This window comes from Platalea leucorodia, assembly GCF_965183815.1.
Source record: "Platalea leucorodia genome assembly, chromosome: 1".
NCBI classification, from domain to species: Eukaryota; Metazoa; Chordata; class Aves; order Pelecaniformes; family Threskiornithidae; genus Platalea; species Platalea leucorodia.
The window spans coordinates 146661160-146677536 of record NC_138823.1 but is presented as its reverse complement, the minus strand read 5'-3'; the positions used below and the strand labels follow the sequence as shown (position 1 = coordinate 146677536).

Below are 16377 nucleotides of genomic sequence, written 5' to 3'. Positions count from 1 at the left end.
GGACAAAGCAGAAGAATTTTGCAAACAGAAGATATATACTGATACAACCAATGCAACGGCAGTGGAGCCATTAAATATTTTGAGATGGAGGAACGTGCAAGACAAGCTGGTAGAGAAGGAGGTCTGGTGCCTGCTTACGGCAAAACCAAAAGCTCTGCAATGAAACCTCCCAAATTCCAGAACCCTTCAAAAAAAATGGCAAAGTCTGCATTTGCAAAACCACGGCTTAAATCAGCAGGGCATGAAGAACTGTACTTCAGGCTCTGCGCACACACAGTCGCTGTGAAGCTCTGGGTACCCTTCATGCTCTCAAAGTTGTTGTCAACCATAAGCACATCGAAACTCACTCTCCTTCCATAAACGCACAGCTTCAGTAGCACCGTTCTGCAGCCAAAGACATTGGGGTCTGGATACCCTTCCCTGCATTTTCTGTTGCCTCTGTTGGCCAGATTGAGCTGTCCTCCAAGCACCCACACGGGTCTGGGATCCCCATGAGGCTCCACTTGGGTCTCCCCCTTTGAGGGAGAGACATGTACGCACAGGTCACGGGAGCCTACGGCACCACTCCATCCTCCACAGGCCTTTCAGATCAGTGCAATGGGGACAAATGCTGCCAGGGATTTCCCCTCCAACCCATGCCTTAAAAATAACACTGGGATGTGGGAGGAAAGCATCTAAGTTAACACTGCCTCGCACAGCACTATTTTAAGTAGGAAAACCCTGAGGAACGGTTGGGTTTTGATGCTTTCTCCCAAATGTTGCCACTTCAGGCACTCCCATAAGACTCTGCCTCCGCCTCCAGCTTTAATCACCTGACAGCATTAGAGTAACAAAAATAATGAAAACTACTATACATGGAAATGAATAAGAAATGAAAAAGTATTTTTCTGCCAAGATCAAAACAATAGCAACCAAATATTTTTCATTATGCCGGCAGAGACTTCTGCTATTTCTCAGGCTACAATATCACTCTTTGATTTGACAATTTACAAAAAAAAAAAAATTACCTGAACATGAACATCAGCAAGTCATCCAGTCTTTTAGAAGCTGAAAAACACATACCTGGCGTACGAAACTATTAGAGGTAGTGTCAGAAGATGTACTCCCATCTGATCCTTTAAATCGGTTTTTTCTTCTTGCCCCTTTACCGTAAGACTGTAAAAAAAAAAAAAAAAAAAAAAAAAGATCAGAGGAACAGCATTAGTTTGTGTTGCACAGAAAGCTCTCAGTACAAGTGCCACCAGTGTCTCCTAGGCTCCTAGGGTTCAGACGATCAGCTTCGTGCCAATTAATAAGCACATATTCAGTAAGTAACTGATGGGACTACGTGCGCAAGTGCTCACCAACACAACTAGGCTTGGCCAATTGAGCCTTGAATGTTCTGGGATTTTTTTTCACATTCAGGTTTGGAGAAGCATTTACAGACTTGTAGAGTCGTAGTATTATTCACGCAAGTCACAATGATTAAAAAGTACAGTTTGTTTTGCAGCGAGTTTAAGTAAACAAGCTAGGAAAGGAGACACTGGAGCAGTCTCCAGCACATCACAGCTATGAGCCAAGCCAGCTGAGGGAACATTAAACAGCAAGAAATGACCAACGACTTGTTGATTCAGATACAATGTTACAACTGAGGAAGAATTTATAATAATTTTTTTTTTTAAAAGTTGAAGTAAGTAAAAGCAGTATAAGAATAAAAAAAGGACTAAACATGTAACTGGAAAAGGGATAATATGCAACTAAAAAGCAAGACATCATTTTTATCTATTAGGAAATCAAAAAGACACCAGGAGAAAGCAATGGTTGGCTAAAGAAAAAATTAGTAAACTATGGTTTAGAAATACAGTAAATGGCCCAATCCCCCCAAAAAAGCTATTTGTTCTGTGCGATGAATATAGACCATCAATAAATACCATAAAACAAATTCAGAAAAACATAAAAGAGTTTAAAACTATGCTATTTGCAACCATTTATTTTTGTGGTGACTGTAAATCGTGGCATGACACCACCTCAGACCCTTCCCAGAGCATTCCTCCCAGGCATAGCAAAATCTCGCAGATTTGTTCTGCACAACTACATTAAGAGACAACCCTTCCTATCTAGTCACATTGCTTAAATTCATCTAAACTTACATCAAAATCATGTCTTGACTACTTCAAACATTATTTTCCTTGAGGTTGATAAATGCAATTTTTTTCCTCATTCATCATGCTGCTGTAAAGGTCATTTTACTAATCCATCTCTCTGGATCACGTCTCCTGTCTTTAAATACCTCCCACAGTTCCCTGAAATAAACAGGGTCTTTGTCTTCGCTTTCAAGGTCTGCCTTGGCCTATTCCCAATCTTAGCTCTCATCTTGCATTCAGCACTGAACTTTCGAGTTCCACAATAACTCAGGGGAAAAAAAAACAACACAAAACAAAACACCAGCCTCCATCACCTACATGCTAAATTTTCAGAGAGTAATTTCATATCCTCCCCCATACTATCTCGCAATCCTTCTCCCAAGAATAAAAATTCCTTTACAGAAATCTCATTGTTCTCCTTAAAATATACAACAAAAACTCTTGATAATAAAGTATTAAGGGCTGGCATCTCAAAACTAATAAATTATATTATTTATCCACTATTATTATATTATTTATTATCCACTATTATTATATTATTTATCCACTATTATTTCCTCGAATTCCAAGTCCACGCATCCACATCCTGCTGTTGTTTTTGGCCCTAAGCTGCTGTCAGTCCTGGCTTTAGGCACGATGAGAAAATTACGATCAGCTTACTGGAGAACGTGGCTGTGCATGTGTTACAACACAACACTCTTGACGAGTTGGCCCTGATACAGCAAACCCTGGGATAACACTCTGCTTCGGTGTATAAAGCATGTCCTCTGGGCTTGGGCAATCTTCAGAGCACCACGCTGAGCTTTGGGGCTGCGTCCCATCGGTTCTCATGGTAGGGAAGGGTGGGCTCCACTGCAGGCTCAGAGCTGCACTTAAAATCTCATACCGGCAGATTTTTAAGATCGTGACTTCAAAATCTGAGCTGTAGCTCTTAGCAGTAACATATATGGTAAATATGATGGAATATTTTGCAATCTAAGAGTAATTGAGGAGGATGACAGATAACCACTACTAACTTCAGATCGTTTGTCAAATTGACAAATCCAGGTAACTTGCCACCACGAGATGCATGAGAACAATCTCGGGCTGTATCTGGACGGTTCATGCTGACTCTGGGGAACTTCAGAGCACTGGCTGAAATCTAATATTATACCAATCTTTCAGAAAGAATGACTCAAGTAACAATAGATCTGTCAGCCTGACACTGATTCTCGGCAAAAATAATTTAATATGTTATGTCACTGAACTAACAATGACTTACAAGAAAAGCAATGATTTTCCCCCAAAAATATAGATTTATAGGAAAGATATTTTGCCAAATTCATATGATTTTTACAAAACTGTAAAAAAGCCATGTAATAAGTTTCTGAAAGGCACAGGAACTGATACTACACATGTAGGTTAGGGAAGAACTATATAAAAATCAGCATGCTACACGTTATGGGAATGAAAATATGACTCTCTGATGAGTCTAGAACTGTAACCGAGTACATCACAAAACGTAAAATGAAAATTGAATGAGGAATGACTTTACATGGTTGCATTTCTAAAAGGGATCTTTGATAACAGAGGAACTTTTTGATAATAGAAAGGTCTTCATAGATCTATAAGAATAAAAAGTAGATAGGAACCACCATTACCAGCAAATTATTCAAAACATTTTCCAGTTAGTGTTAGAATAGACAGTTCTATGAGAATCATCTTTTTCCACCCAATATAATATAATATTCCACCTAATAGAAGATAATATTAACGTATGTAAAATACATAAAAAGTATCTTTGACATGAGTACTCTTCAAATAAAACATCATCTTTAAATCAAAATTTACCTCCTAAAAATGGTTCTTAGTGAGGTAACTGACTGTAGTTACCTGCCAACATTCTGACATTCTCTTCTCCAATTTTTGTGGAAGAATATGGAAATATACTTACAAAAAATAAAGAATTCAAAACATTCACATAGCAGCTCAAGAATATAAAGCATCTACATAAAGATCACACTATCTGTGCAATTTCATAAATAATGTACAGTATAGTATTTTGTAATCCCCAAGGAGATACTAGAAAAAAATGTACACATATCCTCTTTCACAGTCATATTTTTTATTTGTACCCAGTTTCTACAATATTTATTTACAGAATCACAGTGTTCAGTTTTATAACACAAAAAATTACTACAAAGGCAGAAGAGGGACTGTGTCCAGAGTCATGAGGATAAAACAAACAAGAGCAGACTAAAAACACATTACGAGCACAGAAAAAATGCACTCTTCTCTACCTGCACAGCAACACCTAAAAACATTTATTTTGGGCAACATCACATGGCAAACCCAGCTCAAACTGAAACTTACCTTGATTTTTCAGGTTTTTTTTTTTTTTTTTTTTTTTTTGTGCATATCAGCATGCACATTTTTGTTCTAGTCTTATATAAGTGAACACTTTTCAGGAGCACAAGCTAAATACTAACTTTAAACACAAAAAAACAGTTGACATGATGGCAGGCCATGGCTACACAGTGTAGGGAAAGTCAGGTTTACAGCTGCTTCTGTGCACAAACCAACTCTTAATCAGAGAAAAAGGGAACAATTTTGGCACATGGGAAAAGTGGGACTTGATGACTCTTCACATTATTTTAAAGGATGCTAATCTGGGATTATATTTGTCTTCCAGGCCTTTCAAGCTTATTCCCACAGTCAGAAATGTCTGAAACTTTCCTCTAAAAATGAGATAAGTCTTCCATAAACAAAACAGATTCTTACATATTTTTAAAAATGATTAAATATCTCTGTCGTGCAGAATCGTGAATACTCATCCTGTCATATTCATTATGTTGTGCTTCTTTGAGTGTATTTTTTTCTGTAAGAGCATAATGCAAGAACAAGACCTTTGTACAAAAAAAGATAATCTACCAGTTACTTTCAATTCTGGAAAACAAAAAAGAAGTTTTTTTCACAATGAACTCAATATGTTACTGTGATTTTCATATTAAAATTAGCTGCCTTATCTGTGTTCTGTGCAGCAGTTGGCTGCGATTAGGTAGCTAAAAATAAAGGGCTGAATCATGACATGCGGACATTGGCCAGTAAAAGCAGCAATACGGGGCAGTCTTTCTCAACCTATACAGTAGCTCTGCCTAACAGAACAACCATAGGGGACCAAAAGTCTCTGCACCTCAGTATATGGTGCTCAATGGTAACAATCTCGAAACCCAGCATAACCAGCTGCCTATGGCGTACCACCATTTGCTCCAGCTAATTTTAATACAACCGATTCTGGCACTGCAAACAAGCCTGTTTATATATAAAGTTTGCTGACAGGAACATTCTCACTGGATTTCAGCTGAACATCTTACACAAATAAAGTTATGTATACATGTAAGTGTTTACAAGATCAAAACTGTAGCTTGGTTTATTAGTCAGATGTGTGAAGTTCTTTTAAAATTGGCTGAGTTGCCAGAGACGAGAAACACAACACACGCGCTTACGTTCTACAGCTTCTTAAAATACCTGGCAGACAATGTGAAACCTTAAAAAAAAAACAAAGAAAGCCCTACCAAAGTAATCTTGTAAAAAACATTTCATCAACAAAGTCTTAATAAAGCAAAGACAGACTCTGCTTTCCAACTCTGACGTGAAAGTACATTGTGCAACCTTTATTCAGCCCATCTAATCAAACAAAATATGGGAATCACATGAAGCATTAAAGGCCTGCATAGCACTTTCCTGATAATTACCGGTTTCATATACAATTATACATTATTGCAAACAGATGAGATCAATGTCGCTCAGTAAAACCCTTTAATTTTAATGAGGTTCTGCCTGTACACATGAAAAGCACGCACCCGTAAGATTTAATCCTCTAACACACGCGAGAAGCAGAAGGCGTGGTTTATCCCTGTAGGCAAAATACTATCATCTGGAAGAGGGAATATAAAACATTTAAAATGACCAACTATCTACAACCAGGGAACTGATCTTCAGCAAAAGTCTTAAAATGCTCTTCACCACTAACCACTCTAGTGGTATTTTACATCAAAGCAGAGAAAAGCAGCATACATAGGGTTGAGTCTGAACCTTTACTAATTATAATGGGTAAAATAGTACCAGTCATTAAGACTGATATCATGGTTAGTGGCAAACATAATTCAAAGAATAAAGGAAAGCTGCAGAAGATTTAGGCAGCAGAATCACTAATGTGGAGTCAGGTCTCGAAACAGAAATAATGACGCAAGAAAGGAACTGGAGACAACAAAAACAGAAAATAAAGATTCAGAGCTGGAATGAGGCTTCACCATCTCAGATGAACAAATAACCAATTACAAGGATCAAAAGAATACCTAAAGGTAAAGGAAACGAGCGACCCCTGAAGGATTAGAGAATTGCTAGAAAAGTCAGAAATGAGAGAGTCCACTAAGCATTTTTCCTTCCCATGCAAAAGCTTTAAAAGATACTAAAAAATGCCTGTGTCCCAGGCAAAGAACAACATGCCAGGACAGTGCAGAACATGCACATCCAGCTCCATCTACCTCCTAGAAAAACAAGTAATTGCCACTTGAATTAATTCCTTACAACAAGGCAACAGAATGTTCCTGCAGGTCAGACGTCCGGAGCCCTCTCTGGTCAATGGCCAGGCTTGCCACCACTCAGAAACGATACCCTCCAGCTACCGGGTGGTGTAGCCTCCAGCACCAGCTGCATAACTGTAAACTCCCACACCCGCACTCAAACAACACAAACTGTGCATCTTTGAATATAAAGGGTCAGATATTTCTGATCTTTGCACCACAAATCACACTAATCTTGTAACTGAGGAGCGGTCAGCCTTCTGACAGTACAGCCAAGGGCTGGAAGACTTACGTAGACCTTGGTGACAAGCTTCCCAGCACTCCACAGCTCCATTCCACAATGGGAATGGGGGCAACAGGGCAATAGTGGACATAGCAATATATCCTGGCTTGCTTCTGTCTCACGGCCGGGGTTTCAGGTCACCCTACATGATCAACACCAGTGCAGCCTTGCGACAGGCACTCAGCCCTGTGACATACCTTCAGTGAAGAAGCTGCCTGAGGAGCACAGGCTCTTGTCCCCATAGCAGAGAAGAGTCCCAAGGTTAGGTCTCAAAACCTGAATTACTTCAAACAAACACCATTTGCTATCAAGACACAACTCAGAAAACACAAGACTTCCCTTCAGGAATCCTATCAAAGTGAGGATCTCCATATACAGTCATTGAGTGCACACAGGCTACAATGATGAGTCTGCTAAGTCCATTCCACAGTCCTTTTTATAAAATCTTCCACTTACACCAAAAAAAATCCATCCAAACAACAACAAAAAAAATCCAACCCACAAATAATTTATTTATCCAAACTTGCATACATAATCCAAAAATAAGTATTTGACAGATGCTCCATTTTCCCCCATAAAAAAAGAAATCCCATTTCTGCTGAGAAATCTGTAACAGGGTTAAATCTTTGATGTTCTTTTCTGCTGGCCTGTGATAAAGCCTTGCCAGTACTGCAGCTAGAAATAGCCCAATTCTCACCAGTTCCTACACTTCTAAGCCATATACCACTGCTCTCGCCCTGGCTTCAGGCCAGGTCACCTGGCAGTTTCCACCCGCCAGACAAGAAGCAGGGGATTTGGCCTGCCTTCCTCCTCCCCAGTGGCTTGGGAACCCAACTCGGTGCAAATCTGCTGCACATCTCCCCGTAACACCGGTGATGAAGATGTCTGCTCACAACTCAGCAAAACAGGAGCACACAACAGCAGTAGGTGTTGAAGCTCGTGCCCAAACCCCACTGTGCCTCCTGCAGCCTTTTAAAATTGGCAGCTACAGTTGTAGGCCACGTGCCTGCTCCTCCTCACCTGCTCTCCGTGGATTTCTGTATTTCTCTAATGCAAGCAAACGGAAAAAGAGATTTGACTCCATGACAGAAAGATACACGAAGGGAGCAACAGCCAGCTATGGGGAAGCTTCCCTCTGCTAAGGGTCTGCTCCCCTGTCAACAGAAACTAAAGCAAGCCCTTGGAGGGCAGGAAGGCTGATTTTGGTTCCTTTGTGTTATTTTGAATCTCTTCTATCCCAGCACAGAAAAGAACTGAGTAAAAGAAGCAGAAGAAAAGTAACTGAGACTCCAGAGAAGCCAGCCTTGGAAGACTACAGGAACTTTTCATCCATAACAGTTTGTAATTATAAACCTAGAGACAAAACAAGACAAAAACAGAGATCATTTCTAGAAGATGGTTACCAGATACTCAAATAAGCCAGGACTGAAACCACTGCATAGTTTCAGAGGGATTTTACACTCCAGGAAAATGTAAAATACGATGATTATAGACAATATATGCTGATGATGTGTGATACCCAAGTGGCAAATAAATGTCTCTGGAAGAGATGAGCATGCAAGATCACCTATTACTGATAGAGTTCAGGACAATGAAAAATAAACCCAAAGAGCAGAGAAGAATCACCAGAAAAGTAACAGCTGAAACTTGAAGGGCTTTCCTAATTGAAGGACTATTAAAATTTATTTTTGTCAGTAAGGAGTGCAATGCTCAAAGGAGGTTACCACATAGGAGTGAAAATGCTACCTCTTGCTGAGGACCATGAGAAAGTCCAATTAATGGCATTTGATTTCATAGAATCATAGAATCATTTAGGTTCGAAAAGACCTTTAAGATCATCAAGTCCAACTGTTAACCTAACACTGCCAAGTCCACCACTAAACCATGTCCCTAAGCACCACATCTACACATGGTCTAAATACCTCCAGGGATGGGGACTCAACCACTTCCCTGGGCAGCCTGTTCCAATGCCTGACTACCCTTTCGGTGAAGAAGTTTTTCCTAATATCCAACCTAAACCTCCCCTGGTGCAGCTTGAGGCTGTTTCCTCTCATCCTATCACTTGTTACTTGGGAGAAGAGACCAACCCCCACCTCGCTCCAACCTCCTTTCAGGTAGTTGTAGAGAGCAATAAGGTCTCCCCTGAATCTCCTTTTCTCCAGGCTAAAACAACCCCTGTTCCCTCAGCCACCCCTCATGAGACTTGCTCTCCAGACCCTTCACCAGCTTTCTTGCCCTTCTTTGGACACACTCCAGCACCTCAATGTCCTTCTTCTAGTGAGGCGCCCAAAACCGAACACAGTATTCGAGGTGCAGCCTCACCAGTGCTGAGTACAGGGGGACGATCACTTCCCTGGTCCTGCTGGCCATACTATTTCTGATTTCATCTCTTCTTCATTTGTATGTACTCCATTGAGCTGCTGCCACATTGGATCTGGCTTCTAGGGATGCTGCCAGCAGAGAGTAAAACCTTCCATGCCTCTACAATGAATGGTTATTGTTATTATTTAAGTAAGCAAAGGGATATAAATTTTGTTTGTTTATCGCTTACAAAGTATTCCTGCAAGCCAGTACTGGGAAATACGCTGTTGCAAAATGTTTAATTGAAGAATAGGTAAACACAGTATGAATTGTGATAAATCAGCTCAGCTGAAAGAGAGCAGCAGAGGGCAGTGTGATTAATCTGCTGAGAATAAATTTCTGGCTATTCTTTCCATTCCTCATTACCACAAGACAGGCAGTGAGGGGATGGTGCTATGCACCCGAAAAGATAGCTGGCGATCCAGGAAGGACAACAGTCAGTGCAAGGGCCAAATAACTAATATAATAACTGATATTCTGGAGTCACCAGATGCACATTACTCTAAAATTCACATTAACATCAATTGCAGTCAATACAGAAGAACAACTGAACAAGCCTGTCTCTAACCCCATGCCTGCAGTTTACCCTCAGTAATGCAACCCGACCAGCTGGAGCCAAGCACTCCTGAGATGATGAAGCCATTAGACTTGGAAGGGGGAAGTACATAATAGTATCAGGGCACAGAGAAAATCTAAATGCAAGTGAAAGAGCTGAAGAAAACAATCAAGAGAACTGTTTTCATTTAAAAGGTGTCAGGTTGTTAGGACCTGCATTGACAGATGATGCATAAGAAGGCAAGAAAAAGAACAGGAGGAAAATAATAATGGGGAATAGGGAAGACTTCATCCACAGTAAGACACCTTCTCCCTCCACAAGATAGTCTGTAGTTGCTTGATACAAGGTTTCATTATATTTTCTTTGAAATATCTCGTATAATTGACTGATCTGATTTGCTATGACTGTTCCTGTGACACAACACAGGAAGCTTTATGATGAGAAAATAGCAATAGAAATTGAATCTAATGATTTCTGGGGACTGAGGGACTTTGAAGTAGGATCAGAAAAAAATTACATGGGAAGGAGGGAAAAGAGAAGAAGAGAGGCCAAGAGTTACCATGAAAGGCATTAATACGCTATGCTAGAATATATTCTAAATAAATCAGCATAGCATCTGAGTTAATTAAAATGATTAAATTGAACATTCTTATAAATCAGCTTCCTAGAATTAAGGCGTTCTTGAAATAAAGAATTAAAAAGAGGACTGGAGTTGATTTTTTAAAAACCAGATACTGATCACCAAACGTTGATGCATTTGAACAGATTTTCCTCGTTTTACGATTTCAGAAAATCAAATGCTGATTTTATTACAAAAGGGCCACACTTAAAACTACCACTTCACACTAACATATACCTGGACGTTGTGAGTAACTCCACAGTGTAACTGTTAGCATGTGCATTCATCTGGCTAAAACTGGACATCTGAAACTATGCCACAACCCCATCTGGACTAGGATCACAGTGAGTACCTAGAACTATGTTTTTACAGTAATATGGACCTAAAAGCCACAGATTTTTAGGTAATGCAGAATAACACACCAATACCTTGTCCCCATTGCAAAGAACTTCCCAGGGAGAGTACAGTATAACTGTCAGAATCAACACCTAAAGGGATTTTATTTTGTTTGCAGATCTTGTTAGAAAAATGCATTATGAAAATGAGAAATAGAGGCTATCTAGGAATATTTCACATGTTTAACTACCTTTTAAGAATAATTAATTCCAGAGTGTTAACTACATTTACTCCTCTGCCAAGTGGTGACAAGTTTGGCCAAAATCAATGGACAGGCATGATCCAAGATACTGACCATGATGTACAGCCAGGTTAAAAGAAATCCTCAGCTTTGCAGAAGTAAAATGCTTGGGTAAGAGAAATATTGATGCTTGTTACAACTCTGCAAAGACTCTTCAATTATATTTCGCTAAATCATAATTCCCAGAAGCTTTTAGGAGTGATATCACTCCATAAGCTTCAATGTTGTTTGGGGTTTTTTTCCTGATGCATTACTTGGCATGAAATGTTTCTAGGATTGATACTCAAGCACCTTAGTGAAAAAGATAGCGGCGGGCATAACTGAAGTACCTGTAGGCAATCTACTTGATGATTCACATGTTCTCATTAAGCCTCTCCTTCTCACTGTGAGTACGTTCTAAAGCAGCAAGCTCTTACAATATTGATTTTTTGGAAATCATGTTAACGGAGCAAAAATTTAAATCAGAATAATTGTCTCTCAATGCAGTGTATGCTAAGGAATTAACTAACCTTATTATTCAGACAAAGGGCTCCTTTTGCTTCCATAATCTTATTTCCTCTACACCAAAGGCTTATGTATAACTAGAATATGTATATATGGAGACGATATGATTCTTGTTTTGCCTAATGGCTTTGGTTTCAAAAACTGAAAAATATTCCCTGAACTGAAAAGCTGCATTATTACTATCTTAAAAAGTGGATCTTTTTGGCTGTGAGTGTTCAGAAACCGATTCTATAAGCAAGAACGGAAGTACTTTACCTGAAACATAAATAACGCAGGTGTTAGCAAACTATCCTTCCTCTCTAAACAGAGATTCTTTATGCCTAGTTAAAAGGAGGGGTGAAAATCAATTTTATGATCAGTATTTGACATTTGTCCACAGCAAAGATGCACCACATGATTTGACAGTTGCCGATTCTGTGCTTAGGGCCGAAAAGATATAAAAAGGAGGGGATTTGTAGGTCAGAAATTAGTTCCCTTGCCACTGCTTCTGGAGAAGCTGGCAAAGCATATGGCCCTGCTGAAATGTCTGTTCTGCACTTGGAGGCTGCAGTCAAATTCACATCCAAAGAGACACTTTTTCTTTTTTAGCTTAACCTAGTATCTGTTTAAGTGCCTGGATTTTGTTCTGCTGTCACTGGTCCCCAGTAAGTAAAGATCAATTAGCAAGCCTTTTGACAGACTGACAGCATTTTCCTCTGGCAATCAAGCACTTCTGTGATGAAACTGGACCACCTTCTCAAAGAAAATAAAGCATCAGAGAGAGCTTTGGCAGCAGCAATAAAAACTGCCACCCCAAAAGGAAAAAACCTCTGTCCTAACAAGAGCAAGCATGTTTGTAATTTAAAACACACGCAATCAGATTTTACCACCCTTTTACTGGGTTTAAAAATAGCACCGTAAGTCTTTGTAGCCAACTATTGCAAACTCGAAGATATTATGCAACATCCATATATTAAACAGGAACCACCTTTCAAAATATAAAGTCTTTACCAAGTGTGCAAACATCCATACCCTGTCTCCCTCTCTTCATCCATCCACCTGAACACAGTGCACATGGACCGAGTTGTTAAAATTTCAGAGATGACTGTACAGCCACCTTCTGCACGGTAATCGAGCAGCTTAAATCTGCAGCGTGCTCAACACCTTCAGCCTCCCCAAAATCCTGCTCAACAGCCAGCGTGAATCGCCTTCCCCCATCAACACAGACTCAACAAGCAGCAGATGAGGAAGGTTTCAGCAGTGCATCGTAAGCACCAGGTACAGATACAACAGGTTACTGGAGCAGGGAAAAATAGCCGTAACCCGTGAGTAATATATGCATGGAAGAGCACCGTAATGGCAACGTATTCTTATCCATCCACCCTCCAGATAACTGTAAGGTTCTTTTGACTTACTAAGCTTCTATGCCACAGAGCATCCCATTGTGCGTGTTAATTAAATGGCATTTGGGGGTAGGGGGGAGGACAGGGGTTTCAGGCGCCTTAGGAGAGCCGTCAAACTTTTCTGACGGCGGGGAGCCGAAGTTGAAGGACGTGGAGCTCCGGCAGCCCCGTCGCTCCCCTCTCCGCCGCTCCCAGCCTGCCGCCCGCCGCCTCAGGGCGAAGCCCCCCAAGCCCGGCCCGGCCCCGCCGCCCCCCGCCCCGCTCCCCGCCGCAGCCCCGGGCCGCCGGCCGAGCCCCGCCGCCCCCGCGGTACCTGCGCTGCCGCCGCCGCGGGCAGGGGGTTGTCCAGCAGCTCCATCTGCACCTCCTGCGCCGGGCTGGGAGGCGATTTGGACATGTCGCTCTGGACCATTGGCGAGGAGAGCGGGCGGCTGGGCACCGAGCCCCTCGCCGGGGCAGAGCCGTGCCGAGCCGAGCCGAGCCGGGGCGGCGGGCGCCCCTCAGCGCCCGGCCATGCCGGGGGCGGACGCGGGCGGCGGCGCGGCCCTGCCCTGCCCTGCCCTGCCTGCTGCCGGCGGGGAGCGCGCAGCGCGGCGCGGCGCCGGGGAACGGGGCACCGCCGCCGCCGGGCGCGGTGGGAGGGCAGGGGGCGGCGCCGGGGGAAGAGGGAAAGTGACAACGAGCATCTCCCTCCGGCAGCTGCCGGCCGGCGGGCGCGGGGCGGCGCTTGCCTCCCCGCCGGGCGCCGCGGGGCGGGGGCGGCGGGCAGCGCGGCCGCGGCGGAGGGGCGAGCGGGAAAGTTGGGGCCGGGGGTGCCGATGGGGGGGTGTCAGGCCCTGCCTTTCCCCGCCACCCGGCAGGGCCGCGGGAGGGTGGGGCGGCCGGCGGGTGTGCGCCGGGCTGGGTCAGCCCCGGTGCGGCCGTGGCCGAGGGCGGGAGGGGCTCGCTCCCGTCTGCCGTCGGTAAGTTACTCGCCAAGGACGCGTCCCGCCGGTCAGGCAGCTCCGTGGCTTGTGGAGTGCGACTGCCGGGCGCAGTTTGGCAGGAGGGGTGGGAGAGGCGCGGCGCGCCCCCTCAGCCGGCCCTCCCCGCCCAGCCAGGTGCGGCCGGGAGAGCGGGGGTGGCGGGGTGCACCCCGCTCCCTCCGCCCTGCGGTGCCGCTCGGCCCTGACCCTATGGCATCGCGTGTCTCAGCCCGTATCGAAACCCGAGTCATGGGGTAGGGTTGGTTTTAATCACCAAACCTGCGCTTTCCAAAGAGAAAGTTCTGTAGGTCTGTCTTCTTGATACGGTTTCTTCCTGTACTTCTTGGGGATTCCCGTGCATGTATCAAGGGATGAGTAATTCCTAGCTAGCAGGTGAGATGAAGCCCACTGCCTAATTTTGCATAACCAATAGCAGCACGATTTCAGTCATGTTATCAGGTACCCCACAGCAGGCTTTTGAAAGACGTGTTCAAAACCTGACCCGGGAAAATCACCGTCCACCCCTGAGATGATCTATCGTTCATTTCTTGGAAACAAAAGCCAACTTTAAGACTGTCCCAACAGAGACTAAACCCTCTGACCGCATAAGCACACGATGGACTGATACTTGTAGTTAGAGAAGATTTTGTAGGGGAAGACTTGTTACCTCTTGCTGTCGTCTTTGGATTGGACCGAGCTGCGCTCTACACAGCACAAGAGGGAAACTTGAGTGATTGTTTGTGAAATCTCTTATCAGTTGATTGTAAACAGTGAAAAATCAGTATGAAACCCTGAGTGGCCTAACGTCATATACTTAAAATCGCAACCATTACTAAAAGCACTATAATAGTCATGTACAGGAAAAGACGCCAGCGAACTAAAATGAGCACAAAAGCCAGTTCAACTTCAAGAAGTACTTTCAAGCTTTCTCTGAGTTGTGTGGTTGATTTATCTAATTTTTCATAGTAGCTAATAAATTTCCTCTCTGAATAAGCTTACCCTACGAATTTTCTCAGATGAATAGTGAAAATAGCCTGCAGGAACTACCCATTTTTTGTGAAGGAGTTGGCTTGTGGAAGTGGAATTGGCCTGCAAGTGGAAGTGCTCCGAGGTTTGAAGAAGCTTGAGAACTTTCACTTGTCCACGAAGTTTCACATTTCATTTTGAAAAGTTGGCATAATATTGTTCAAAAATATTTTCTAGAATTTTTTCCAAGTTGTTGTCTCTGGCAAAACAGAACCTTAATTTTAAGAGAAAAGGCTGTCGTTTATGTGCTTACATTTCATTCAAACTGTTTGATAGAGATGCTGAATAATCTTGAAACTATAAAGATGCTAGAGCCTGGACTACTTCCAGATATCCTCTTAGTGGCTATAGCCAAAAAGATATTTTTTCTTTACACATTTGGTGGGAAGTACGCATATTTCACTTTCTAATACAAGCCTTGAAGTAGTTATTTCTTTGTCACTTCCAAATTAGATTATTTTAATGGAATTACTTTTTGTGACCATCATAATAATTAAGGATAATACATAAATAAAGATTTACAAAATAACCTAAACACAGTATTCCTGTTAATGATTGCCAAGTGGAGTGTTGTTATCGAAAGATGTTGGCTTTGACTTCTGACACCTTTATAGCTTTGGAACCATTTATCCTTCTGTTTCAAACCGTTCTCTATGAAAGGCACTTGATCCATTGTGATTCGGTACATTTACTTGGTAAATTTTCAGGCATCCAAGGCACTTGATCCACTGTGATTCAGTACATTTACTTGGTAAATTTTCAGGCATCCATCAGAGATCACCTGTTCTCTCATGCAGAGAAGGGAGTGGAATTTATTTAATCATGTAACAGCGGTCCTTCATATTGGCCTCTGAATTTTTCACTTTGGAAAGAGTATATAAATAACATAGCATTTTCTTTCAAGTATACCATTCTTCTCTAAGAGTAGTAGAGATCATTTTAGAAGCATTACAGTTTCTAAAACCATAAATTGTGTAGCTGTGTTGAAAGGGTATTTCTACTCCTTCATAAATTAGAGCTTGAATATATCAAATGAAGTTCATTTTTTGTTTGCTAAGTCTTACATCTTTTATGATTACTTTGTCTTCTTTTCTTTCCTTTATGAAAAGATAACGGTAATGATTTTCCTTGTTTATATACACACATACAAGGGCTGTAGAAAGCAGGGACTCAGGAATGAATTTTTTAAGACACAAACAAAAGGGAACTCACTAACTTCAAAAAAATAGTTCAATATAAACAGTTGTGTTGTACAGTTTTCTCTAAAAAAACCACAACAACCCCCCCACACACTAATCACCTCCAAATTTCTAGGAAGTTTATTTCTTTCTTCTTCCTGAGAAAAAATATTCTACC

At 42.2% G+C, this 16377-nt stretch overlaps 1 protein-coding gene across 2 annotated transcripts in view; it reads right to left on the bottom strand.

Moving 5' to 3' along the window:
* The window catches only part of CACNB2 (calcium voltage-gated channel auxiliary subunit beta 2), a gene marked incomplete at its 5' end in the record, with an annotated part of 257642 nt that extends 244200 nt beyond the window's left edge, over positions 1 to 13442 (bottom strand). For both annotated transcript variants that reach the window (XM_082326353.1, XM_082326357.1), the window contains 2 exons: positions 1063 to 1155; positions 13344 to 13442. In XM_082326353.1, the coding sequence (XP_082182479.1) occupies positions 1063 to 1155; positions 13344 to 13442 (192 nt within the window). The remainder of the gene's footprint in view (positions 1 to 1062; positions 1156 to 13343) is intronic.
* Between the last annotated feature and the right edge of the window lie 2935 nt (positions 13443 to 16377).